The 13201-nt window shown below is 39.1% G+C and overlaps 1 protein-coding gene across 1 annotated transcript in view; it reads right to left on the reverse strand.

Annotated features, from left to right (window-relative positions):
• Positions 1 to 2309: 2309 nt before the first annotated feature.
• TTC39A (tetratricopeptide repeat domain 39A) overlaps positions 2310 to 13201 on the reverse strand; it is a gene marked incomplete at its 3' end in the record, with an annotated part of 34111 nt that continues 23219 nt past the window's right edge. Inside the window, exons 11-17 of the mRNA XM_082002670.1 lie at positions 12956 to 13117; positions 11221 to 11312; positions 10085 to 10205; positions 7718 to 7829; positions 6163 to 6277; positions 5332 to 5448; positions 2310 to 2430 (exon numbers count right to left, since the gene is read on the reverse strand). Coding sequence (XP_081858796.1) covers positions 2310 to 2430; positions 5332 to 5448; positions 6163 to 6277; positions 7718 to 7829; positions 10085 to 10205; positions 11221 to 11312; positions 12956 to 13117 — 840 coding nt within the window. The remainder of the gene's footprint in view (positions 2431 to 5331; positions 5449 to 6162; positions 6278 to 7717; positions 7830 to 10084; positions 10206 to 11220; positions 11313 to 12955; positions 13118 to 13201) is intronic.

The raw sequence follows: 13201 nt of genomic DNA on the forward strand, positions 1-13201 counted from the left end.
TTCCAGGCCAGAACGACACCACTGAGTTTTTGATCCCTAGTCACAGAAGAGAATCAAAATGAAGTATACTGATGAACAAAGAGTAACGGTGGGCAATTCAAAATGTAAAACATTGAAAAATATATACAGCGACAATGCACCAACCTTCCATTCATCCTTTAGCAAGCAAGGTGCTACTTTCCTTCAGTGAGTTCAGAATATTACAGTCCATAAATCTTTGTTGTTGCATCGGGAAGGCGAATATTTCCTGTTGATTGGGAGCTAAAAAGTCAGAGTGAAAGCATGGACTACTTGATTGTGGCTAACTACAAAGCCCTCAGCTGAAGCTGGAGATCAGGTCCATGATACGACTGGTGTTTGTGCTCGGCCAAAGATGACTATGAAAATCTCGGGATTTTCATCACTGAAAAACATCAGGGAAGTTGACTGCATGTTGTACAGTATGACCTTTGCACAATGTATCCAAGATCAGGCAGAACTCAGCTGTGGGTGAAATTTCACAGAGTGTTTCAGTGGCCTTGAGAGATGAATCTACAGTTGGAAGGATTGTTCACTTTCTGCAAAGTACAGTTTATGCTAATTTTCATGGCATTGCTTGCTTAAAAGATGCTAAGACTGCAAAAATATTTGTGAAGGACACAACTGGAAGAAGAGGCGTTATATGCATGAAATAGAACAAGAATCTTTTTTATTCTATACAAAGAATGGCTGAATTTTTACATTTAAGTTTTGATGTGCAATATGTAAATAGCATAACTGTTTCTACTGAATTTTATCCGAATTGAGAAATTTATCTGAACTGAATTTATCTGAGAAAGTCACTTTAAAAAAAATGCATTCTTCACCTATGATTTTAACTTGGGAAGACTTTTATAAAGGGTGTCTATTTTTATGACAATGCAAGTTCTCCGTGCTGAGGAACAGGTGGTTCTGTCTCCTTGCATATTAATTTGCAATTATAAAACAATGTCCTTTCCTTAGAGGAGGTAAAACCAGAGCTATAAACTATCAATTTTCTCTTCTGCTGGGAAAAACCATTTTAGAAAGAACATTCACGGTGAGGTACATCGATATGAATCTTCCTGACAAACATCTCCATTGGAGAAAAAGGGCTGTCAGAAGACCTCCCATCTCTATGTATCAGTGGGGGAAAAGGCTCTTTCAAAAGGGAGGTAGAAGTGTGCCCCAAAAAACCACAGGCATACAAACATGGAGCTAGCCTGGAGAACAGTAAATATGAGACAAATACACGTTACATCTGACTTGACCAGTTTTGCAGAAAAGCAGCAATTCTATGGCAGACAGCACAGGAAAGCAGAGCTAGCTCTTTGCTCTATTCTCAAAGCCCCTTACACAGAAATCCCCCCAAAAGATCAATAAAGAGCAAAAAGATAAAGGGCTCTCCTTTGTGAAAAGCAGAGCACTGTGCCGAGACAGCTTTCTCCAACCCCGGCTTCCTAACACAGGAGATGTGGCCATGCGATCTCTTTATAGACATCTCAAGCTAGGCAAACCTAAGAACAGTGGTTTTAAGAAGGCACTGACTGTCACAGTAACTCTATATTGCTGTGCAGCCAGAGCAATATTGCTGGTTAAGTGACCTTCAAGGACTTGAGCTTTAAATGTGATATAAACTTCAAATCAGCCCCTAAGAGCAGCAGACTCAACATGAAAACTAAATTAAAGTCAAGATACTTGCATAAGGGAGACCAATTTTTTCACCAGCAAGTTTCTTATAGAAGCAAAAATTTGACAAGTAAAAGCTGGTAGAGAGAAGCTTTCTATGCACAACTGCAACGCCCAGGATTCAGAGCTCCTCCCTGCTGTGTTTCTTGTGCACAGAGATTTTTCTCACACCATTTCAGCTAAGTAGGTACTTGGAAAAAGTGATGCTTCCTTCTCAACTGCTAGCAGTATGAATTCAAGCAAACATTTATAGCTAACTGAGATTAAATCTGTGAATCTTTAAAATTTTGTTGTTGGTTTTTTTCAGTTGTTCCCCTTTACGTTGTAGCTTGCTTAGTAAATGTTGCAAACGCAAGAAAAAAGGCACACGATTGAAAAACAAATTACACAGATGTAAGTATTCAAAAAGCCACTATTGGAAAAACAGCATTTTTCAGGGTTATGGTTGGTTTGAGAGGTTTTTTGCCATGTTATTACAGTAGATTTATGTTTTATGCATCACCTTTAAAGTTGTAAATGATTTGGTTTCTCACTGACTTGAAAGAGAAGGAAAAATAATTCTAAAGTGTCAGTAATTTTCTGCACCAAAGTTTGCAACAGAGAGGACATCAAAGAAGAAAAAGTTACGACACTGCTGAGGCTCCAGAGTGCATTCCGTTTTCTGGGATGGATTTGGCTTGGTGCAGGGCAGCTTGAATTCTAAAATGTGTTCTTGTTTCCATGGAGTAATTCTTGTAGTTTTGTCTAAAACAAAAAGCAGATCCACTCTGATCAATATATGTTTTTAAAGCATTTTCAAGTTATCTTTATATTATTGTTCTAAGCAAAACAACTGTAGACAGCAAAAAAGCCTTTCTTCAGAAGCTCCTTTGTTGCCTACTCTAAAATACAAGGCATGTGTTCCTAGCTAAACAATGCAGCTCTTTGTTCTTTATTTATAGTTCCACTGTCTGGCAACTACCAGAAAAATATAGCTTAATAAGAAATTGAATCTGTTCCACTCAATCAAAATATTGAGTTCACATTAAATATCTATAACATACATTTAGCTTACATTCAGAAATTGGATTTCTTTTCTCCTCTCAAAGTATAACTGACAAATTTGAATACAAACATTTTCAGGATTTTTTTTTCCTCATTTTAATAAAACAGACTCATCTTAATTCAGCAGACACATTTCAAGGAAATAGAGAAAAGATAAAAAAAAGAAAAGAAAGAGAAAGAGAGAGGCGCCGTCCTGAACCAGAAGAGGGAAACACCCCACCTGCATCCTGTGGTTGTCAACTATGTGTACTGTGTGTAGGAAAAAAGGCCAGACAATTTGCTGCCCTTGAGGCTCGGAAACAGAAAGTGGGCACACACGAGACTCTGTATTAGCTTTCGAGGAGCAATTCACCAGCCTGGGACTGGCCAGGACTTCCCCCACAAACATCTAGTGGCTGACTTAGCAGTGTCATCTGCCTGTAGTCTCCAGTAGCTATGTCGTGCTGTAACAAGCTACAGAAACATTAAAAGAATCTGTATTTTGATGGAAAAGCTTATATAAAAAAAGAAATTTTGCCCCTAGGACCACATAGAAAATGCAGATCCTACTTAATAGGAATTAGCATGTCAGCTCTTGCAGGATGGATACAGAATCCAGACACCAAAGAGGATTAGACCACGCTAATTTTCTTTTCTAAGATATTTGTCATCTTTACAGAAACATAACGTTAAGTATTAAACAGGCTGTATACCTTAAATGCATTTCAGTTCAACATTCGTAATTCAAATAAGCATGGAAGCGTGGCAGTCTTTGTAAGAACAAGGATTTCCACACCCATCCTATACCAGCTTGTAATATGCATGCAACACCCAAGAGGCTGAATGAGAAAAGGAGATGACTGGGTTGTGCTGTATGCTGATCTGAAACTCTTCGGAGTTTTTTCTTTAAATTAAGTAGATTTTATCATGCAGATACTGTATTTCTCATCAGTAGGCTGATAGTCTCGCTTGTAGCTTGCGCTAATACAAATAGAAATATTTCCACGCATGACCAAGCCAAAACTGTTTTATCATCTCATTCCACTTTTTCTCGCAGAATTGAGACATTCAAGCCAGCAGCAGTACGTGGATTTAGGTCAAGCAAATCAAGCATCCTGCATGAGCAGAGTGCTCGTCTGCACTCCAGCTGATTGCAAACGTTAATTCTGCAGCCCTGAAACCCACCACGGACAATGCGTTCCCCCTCTAGTGGCTGCAAAGTCATTCAGCATTTTTAGTTGAAAGCTTATAAACCCTGAGCAATTTCAAGGCAGGGTGGAAATGTAAGGACTGCAGGTTTTTTTATGACTGACTGAAACAAGTTGGTTTGGTTGGTTGGGGTTTTTTTTTCATATCATTACAGTTTCCATGAGTTCTTTGAGCATAGCAAGTCTGAGTATTAGCTTTCCATATACTGGGTAACAACAAATTTTTAAGAGCTGCTGGTGCTGTTCTTTAAGCTGAACACCTTCCCTCGAGGGTGCCTGCAACCTGAGGCACCTGGGGAAAGGTGCAACGCCTGAGCAGCAAGCGATAGAAGTACCAGATGGAATGAGCAGCTCTGAATCATTAATTTCTGGATCGCTTCTCAAGAGAGATTTGAGCAAAGGAAATGAGAACGAGAGGCGTGCTTTGAGGAATGTGAAACCAACTGAAATATTTTCCATTGCGTTTTGCTAATGCAATTTTTGCTGCTCTTAATACCTTCCATGAGTCTACAGAGAACCAGGCTTACAAGCATAGGAGATTAAGAATTGCAGTATTTTAATTTTTCTGTTGACAGGCTTTTGGCGTAATCTTCAGTAGGCTGATTCACCACTCTGTCTTGCACAGTGGACTGACTTGGACAAAAGCTCAACCCAAAAACTCTATCTGACCTCTTTCAAACTTGAGGCCCGACATCAGTTTTGTAGCTGCTCAGGCTTGCAGCGGTGACTGGCGTGACTCTCTGCGCTTGGAAAAATGCAGACATCTGGACTCATTCAGGATCCAGGCAGAGAGGTGAAGTACCCTGCTGCAGGATGCTTGAAGAGTGCAAGCGTTGTTTGGTTTGGATTCCCTCTCCTACCCCGCCCCCCGCAAGAAACTTTGGCTCAGCAGCAAAGTAAAGTCTTGGGCAGAGGCAAAAAACATATTTTGTTAATTTTATACTAAAGAAAGTACATGATCAAGTCCCACTAGCCCTCATAAACATACTTTGCTAGAAAAAATCCATCACACAAAATAATAAAACCAGGTGTTTTAGTTGCCTTTCAGCTGCAGATGAAACAGTATAAAGGTACTAAATGCAACCTGAAGCATTTTCTTAAACGTATTTCATCAAGGAAAGAAAACAGCACTGCTAGCTGTTTTGCTAGCTTTCTTAGGAAGCCTTTGACATTCATTAATTCAATTTAAAATTTTTTTTCTCTTCCCAAAATGGATGGGTAAGTCACAGACTGAACGATCAGATAATGTCTACCATTAGAAAGATCCAAACGAAAACTCGTGCATGTGTGCTTCTGTTGAATAAATTTAACAATGAGTTTCCGTTGTATTAATGAAATGTTTCTGCTTCCTGCTAGCCAGTAAAATACCATACTGACCCATCAGACGTCAGCCACAGGCTTTTCACTTGCTTACTTTGCTCTTTCCAGTAGTTTTATTGCGTCTTCTCTTCTATCCTGGTCTAAATACAGTATTGCCAGCTCCAGTAAGGCATTTGGAATCAGATAGTGGTCATATTTTATCTTCTTCTCACTGCGTTGGAGAAGAAAGAACCTCAAGATCTTGAAATGATATATTGTTTCCTTCATTTAACAGCTCCAAACACAAATAAATAGGAGATTAGCTAAGATCAGAAGGAGCAATCAATCTCTATTACAACACTTGTCATATTCTCTATCCAAAGCTACATTCCAGGTTATTAAATGCGTATTTTGCATAACCATCCTACATAGTATGTTATTTCTCAGGATTACAAAACATTGCTTTTATTATCAGGGAATTATTAGAAAAGATGACAATATTATGAGCTCTATCCATGTGAATTGGCAAAAAGAGATGCCATTCACCGTATGATGTGTAGAAGTTCCAACTATAATCGTGCTGCCATCTGTATCTGCTGACTGCATTTGGCGTTTTGGGTACAGCTTCTTCATGACTGATAAGACAAAGGGGGGAAAAGAGGGAAGTGGTATCTCAAATGATTTTTCATGTATAGTCCCCAAAAAGGAGAAACTATCTCAGCAAAAAGTGCAGATTTGCAATTGTTGTTCCATACATGGCTAACAACACTGGCAATTAAAATTGCAATCAGATTTGAAAATTGATATCAAAGCAATTGAAATAAGTATTAAAGATACTGCAGTCCCCTTCCTTCTATTCATATCATGGTTAGACCTCCTCTTACTTGAAATGAATAGTTACTGAGAAATTCAAAAGCTCTCCTATATGCCTGGTATGAAAACTTACTTTAAATAGATGTAATTAAAATGGTCTTCTGCTTCTGAGATCTTGCCCAAATGCTTGAGGCATAAACCCTTTAACAGTTTTATCACACACTGGTCATCTGCTAGTAATTCTGTAGCTGCAAGATGAAGTAAATGGCACATTTTAGAAAACTCCAGAGCAGCAGAGACTTTCCTACTTGTCGGAAAACTTTTACAGAGGTAGGTGCGAGCACAATCCATTTACACACGACAGAAGGAACTGGTCAATTTAGTTCATTTAATGCAGAGACAAACACGCATCAACCTTTTCATAAATCGATCAAACTTTGTCTAAAAATTGTTGGGCTCCTCTTTCCCTCCCTACTCCCACTGAAAGCCTATGCCACAACCTACGTTCTGACACCTAAAAACTAATTTCAGGTGTCCACTTTGGAAATACTGAGGTCTGATTTATAATCTCTTAACCTCATGCCTTTATTGCTCTTTAGTATATATATCTCTTCTCCTTCCTTGACTTCTAGTCACCTGATCTATTAATAGGCAAGTGTTTTATCAATTCTCCACCTTTGGCTAAATGAAAACAGCTGCTCTCCTTTGGACTATGCAGTTGGAATCACCTTTACTGCTAAGTCCCACAGAGGCACCTACATACAAGCAAATCCCAGGGAAGGTGCCCAAAGACTATGCAGCAAACTAATTTAGCAAGAGTAGGGAAGAGGGCAAAAGTTGACACGCTAAATATGTGTGCAGTGAGATGACTCAGGACCACAGAAGAGGTGTTTCATAAGAAGAATAATAAAAAAGCAGATCTGTTGTCTCTTCTGGACACCTGTCCCATGAACACGTTCACATGTATGTATTTTCTCTACTTATAACACATCCTACAAACTGCCCTGGATTGTATAAGCAAACATTTAGGCACCTATCCTAGGCACAATTGTGCATATCAGATTTGCATTTCTAGACATTACTTCCACTAACAGTCTTCCTTTTACATCTTATATATTACAATGCTGCTATGAGCACATTCAGATTCATAATTTTATAGTGTTAGAGTCTTGCATTATGAATCTAACAGTGAGACGGAGAAAATACAATAGTTTAGCTTCAAACACTGTCAGGAAAGCTCAAGAAAAGCATGACAGCTGGAAAAAGCAAGTCACTATTCGGAACAGGCCAAGGTCACGTCGTAAATTGACAGCACAAAACAGAAGACTGACTTGTCTCCTTCTATTTCAAAACTGAAATACAGTGTCTGAGGATAACAAAGCTTCATGATCCAAGAAATCAAGTCAATGCATATGCTGATTTTGAGCTAGCAAAATAAAACAGTCCTTTAATATATGTCAAACTATTCCTAATACACATCTGTGGATGTAAAATCACTTGCTACTATTGTAAGTTATTGCTATATTAAAAAGGAAAATTATTCCTATCTGAATAAACAGTTCATGGTTTCATTATCTATGTTCCTCCTATGATCAGATTAACTTTACTAATGAGTATCTCTTTATTCACAGATAGTATCTTCAGCTATTGCACTGTAAAATACCTGCTTGAACCATATCACTGATTACCTGAACTTCTTGCCAATGCTTCTTCTGCTTCAATTAAAGTCTCTAACATGCCTTCTGTTAAATTGGGACATTTTCCAATTACAGCATAGCCGTTCCAGATATACATCATTTCCTAGGGTCAGGGAGAAATGACAGCATCCTTAATTACCATACCGAATAAATGCAGTTATCAAATACTTCAGTTTATCTCTGGATGATAAAAATGTTACAGATTCCTTAAATAAAAAGTCAGTTTGTCAAAACATTTTCATTGCAACTGAAAACTCATTACATTGGTTTTCAGAACAAATTAGCCCTGGAAAACAACTGAAGAGCCATTTACTGCACACAATGCAAGGAGGATTGCTTGAACGGACTGCAAACACAAGATGAAGGCAAGTACCAACAAAACCAACAGACTTAAAACATTTAGGGCACACGGCTAACTGCCCCTTTTTTAAGGTCTCTTCTTGTTTTTCAGTTCCATCCTAGCCAGGGCAATAATAACTATAACTACAGTGTATTGCTTCCATAGAAAAAAGTATGAAATCTCAGGCCAAGAAAACAAAACAACATTTAAGCCAGGCTTCAAACCAACAGAATTTTAGAGCCGAACTCTAAATCTCTAAAATTTCTCAAGTTTGTTTGATGTTCCCACAGAAGGTAACTTCTTTCTTATTCAACTGTTCTTAGAGGAAATTTTATTAAAAACTATTGGTTTAATTCCTACTTGTTATTGGGGTTCTCTCTTGGAGTATATCACCAGACCAAATGTACCCACTGACACTAGCAATCACAAAGCTAAAGATGGAAATATTATATGGACTTACGACTGATCCTCATAACAGGTTATTTCTTCTATTTATTTATATGACCTAGTCTGTATTTGATAATGTAAAGCTTTTTGATAAAATGTCTGTATAGAACAGTACAAGCAGCTGTCAGGCTGGAATAGATGAAACACTGGGTTAACCCCAGTCAGTGTTGCTTTCACCATCTGGTCTCCATTGATTGGAAAATCCATGCTGAACTTACTGTATCTAGTGCAGATCTGTCAACACGGTTTTGACACAGAAGTGCTCAAACTTGAGTTTGAGTTAGGCTAAATCTCTGGGCTAAGACTTCCTTGAGGACTCACTCCTCTCAGCAAGTCCCTTCACAGTGAAAAGAAAAATCCTAGAGATGATATTCTGCACCCAATTCCACATCCTCAGAGTGCTTTTAACTGTTCAGCTGCGGCATCTGCTGCCTCAGAAATGCAAGTGCAGCAGAAACAAATGACACGGTGCCCGGCCACTCCAAGGAGAGTTCTTAGAACAGAAACTTCTTCTCCAAAAATCCCATTAGAAGAGCCCAGCCAAGCCCCAGGTGTGTACATTTCTTACTCTCTACAATCTCTGAAACCTGAAAGGCAAATCGAAGTAGCCTAATTATTTCTCTCATCTCAGTCTTACGACTTGGTGGAAAGTGTCCCCTTGTGAATACCCACGCTATGCTGTAACAACTATATTTCTTCAAGAAGCGCTGTGTCACATACCCAGATGGTAGGCTGAGAAATGACTACTCACTGGTGTCTCCAAAAGGCTCTCCTTGTTCAGGCATTTTCCTAAAGAATATTTACTATCCATCTGTTTCTCAAACACAACAGCTCAAAGCACTGGAAATTGTTAACACCACTGCACTTGGCAAACCTGTGGAGTCAAAATCCTTTTATGTTCTTTTACATGTTCTTTGCAGACAGATTTTTGTAAATGCCCCATGAGCAAGGCAACGGGTGCATTACACAGCTCTTCTCATCTGGCCACAGGGAACTGGCCAGTATTACAGGGAGGGAAAAAAAAAAAAAAAAAAAAATCAACAGTATGCAATGGTATTCCAGAGCAGCTAAAGGATTTGGCTGTTTCATCCCAGCACCCATGAGTTGCACCAAACTGCAAACATTCAGGGGCGCGTTAAATAGATGCTTAAATGCAGTCCCCAATTCTTGCACTGTTTCTTTGACACCACCCCCCCCCTTGTACCTTAATGTCTTCTTTTAGTAGTCTCAGTAAATGACACATGACAGAAGAGACCTAGGGCAAAGTTCCTCAAAAGGGAATCAAAAGCAAGCTGCTGGGAGCACGCTAGTCTATAGCCGGAATAATGGGTTACACATGCAACACATTTACGTGTCACAAACAACTGGCTTAGCTCCCTGTGGCTGGTGCATGCCCCAGTTTTACAGCATTCCTCGCATTCATTTGGCTTTGCTTTGAGAACATTCCAGTCTCCTGCAGAGGTTTTACCTTAGAAACATGGAGAGATACTATTCTAATTATCTCGGTTTTATTTCCATAAATTAAAATAAATGGTAATAAGGGGGGGCATGTATGTGTATTTCTAACTTACCAAAGGTGGAACAGGCAAAGGAATGGGGTTTGAAGAAAGATATCGTCGAGCTTTCCGAATTGCAAACTTTTCTGTAGGCAGAGATTTCCCTGCAATTTTCAGTTTCAAACTGGGAACAATCCTGAAAGTTTAAAGGAAATTGTAAGTATTTTTTCCTCTGCAAACCTCTGGGAAAAAAACACTCAAACTTTAAAAAAATAAATATCAAACCAAAGAGAACTTAAAAAAGCTGTTACATACTGAGCTACTGCTACTTTTGAGGGAGCTGAGCAATACACATTCACAAAAGTTGTCTTTAAGCAGGGCATGTATATCTTAGGCTTCCTCTTTAGTCAAGCAGGAAGAAGAGGGACTCTTCCCCATCCAAAGAATGAATTAGATGATGCACCTAACTTAGAAAGGGCCCATCGCTCTTCACAGGCTAAGAAAGAGGCAAGCTAGCTTTGGTCTTTGGGAGAAGGGCTGACAAAACTGCTTCACTTCACAACGGATCCCAAATCCAGGGCAATCTGCTTGTAATGATTGTGTAAGATACAGAAAACCTGGAAAGTATCTGTATATTGTAAGCACATAAAACAGTGACATTTAGATTTTATAGAAAAATTGTACAAAACAAAGTAATCAATTTTCTTTGGCTCAGCAAGGTTTAGGCATTTTTGAGCTTAAACATTACAATCAGATTAACACACTGTATTAATAATGCATATATTCACTTGCACATTTAACTATTTCATATTCCTCTCAGACTCAAAACCCCAAAATCAAGTTGTACTGATGTCTCCACTAAGGAGGCACACATCGCGTTGCAAAATTCATTGAAGGTTTTTTATCTTACATGCCATTTTGATTAAAGGAAACAACTGAAAAAGAATGTGAGTATCACATGCAACAGCAGCAGCCACTGTATGGCTGATAGACCTAATATCCCATCTCTAAAGTATTTCCAGGCCAGTAGAAATCTGCTGTCTGAACTCAGGGTCCACTTTAGTCTAAAGGAATGTTTTATTCTGCAATTTCTTACCAAGCCAATGCTGTTTGTGCAGATCTTTTGAACTGCACAATGAATAATTTCTTCCCCCAACACTGTGATGTGAAAAGATAGGAAACTGTTGCAACTGGGAGTTAGCAAATTTTACCTAAATAATTCAGCTACGCTGTCTCCAAAAGGACTGCAATCATCTGGTCCAAACATACTGAGATAAGCAGCTTTCATGTAAATATAAGTAGCCTGCAAATGTAATCAAGAATATCTGTACAGAAAAATGAAGTTACAGCATCACCATTATTGACATAAAGCACAAAACAGCAACAAAGAGGAAGAAGTTGCTGCTTTTGCTCACAAACAGATGTAGTCTTACAAAATTTTAAGCAGGAGATAAGTATTTTAGAAAGTGAAATACAGAAAATATTTTCTATCATGTATGTCTGTTTACTTTGCATCAGCTTATAGTTTATGTTCACATTCCAAGAACAAATGTCATATTTGTGTAAAGTGAATTTTTATTACTCTCAGGAATACATGCTAGGAAACTTAAGAAAAAGTCATGCTCAGCGAAAAAAAAACCTACTATGTAGTCTACGTGTCCAAGTACAACTTGGTAGCATATCTCAAATATTAGGTTCCGGAGAACATGAAACAGTTTTTGAAGGGTTACGTGATTTCAGATTATCAAAAGTACTGATTTCACAGGGATTCCTGAGCAATCATACATTCAGCAACCAAGGAAAGCAAAGCAGCAGATGACGTTACAACTCTTGCAACAGTAGAAAATAATAGTTGGTGAGTTCTTGAGTACTGCTTTGAGGAGTCTACGGTAACCATAAGTTTCAGGAGTTTTCTGTAATATTTTAAGCTGTGATTATTTACAATGGAATCTAACAGTGCATATACATGACCATCTTTCATTTAGCTGATGTAGTTACTAGGTTGCTACTATCACATTGCACTGTAGATTACATGCTAATAGGAAGCATCTTCTCTGCTTCTGTAAGGCCCCCGCAATATAGTATAAAACTGCACACACAGTTTAAAAGGACACACATTAATTCTACAGCACTTCAGGATATTAAAGCTTTCAGCCAGGTGGTGCACCGCCGGCTGTGGGAGCTCTTCAGATGAATGCACCTGACTGAGTGCCTTGCTGGAATCCCCGGGGGGTCCATACCGCAGTGGCCACCCAAGCGGGAGCACTGAGAGAGTTACTCTCACCTGGCTGCTTGGACCTCATGTTGGTTTTGCTACCATTTGGCCAATGTAATGTGTAGTAGAAAAAAAAACCAGAATACCCATCGCCAACCCCCCAGTTTGACAACATAAAGAAACAAACCAATAAACCTCCTACCAACCACACCCCCCCAGCCAGACTTAATGACAGACTTCTGACAGATTTCCCTGGGGCTTAGGGGAAGACCGAGGGAGGGAAGCTACCAGGGTTCTGGATGGAAGAGCTTCTCCCTTTCAGACACACAGGGCAAGGCGCCTCTTCTAATTAAAGTTACTATCCTGGAGGCACCATCATGGCTAGCCTCAGTCATCACCCAAAGAGCTTATATCCACAACGTAATGAAAGAAATGGCAACTTGTGCCATTAACTGCAATGTGTTGATGACACAACCAGTCAATACGTAGCAGAACACCTTTAACAAGCTGTTCTTTATCTGCAAGTCAGGCCTAAAAGATTTCTGTTTGTCCCCAATTTGCTCAGATTTGAATGTTTGCAATTCACATTGTTCTATAAGAGACACAGCAGACCAGGTTTTGTTTGACAATCTTCATCTTCGAAGCTACAAAAGCTTCAAAGCTACAAAAAAATCAACTCAATCTGATCAAAAGTTTAAAAAGACACTACACGGCCTGCTGCCTTAACTTACCTTTGACCAAGTGTTTTCTTTGCTTAGCAGGTCTGCATAGAAGAAAGCCATCTTCCACTGGCGCTTGTAGGTGAAGCACCACATGAGCTCCCAGTAACACATGTGATGAAACTGCTTCCAGTATTGCTGAGCCTCACAACATTCTTCATACCTATTAACTGCCTGAACACAGAGATTTCCAAACACTGCCTTAATGATGTGTAAATGCTCATACACCAGTGCTGTAATGGACTCTGCGGCTCCATG

This window comes from Phaethon aethereus, assembly GCF_964289735.1.
Source record: "Phaethon aethereus genome assembly, chromosome: 8".
In the NCBI taxonomy this organism is placed as follows: Eukaryota; Metazoa; Chordata; class Aves; order Phaethontiformes; family Phaethontidae; genus Phaethon; species Phaethon aethereus.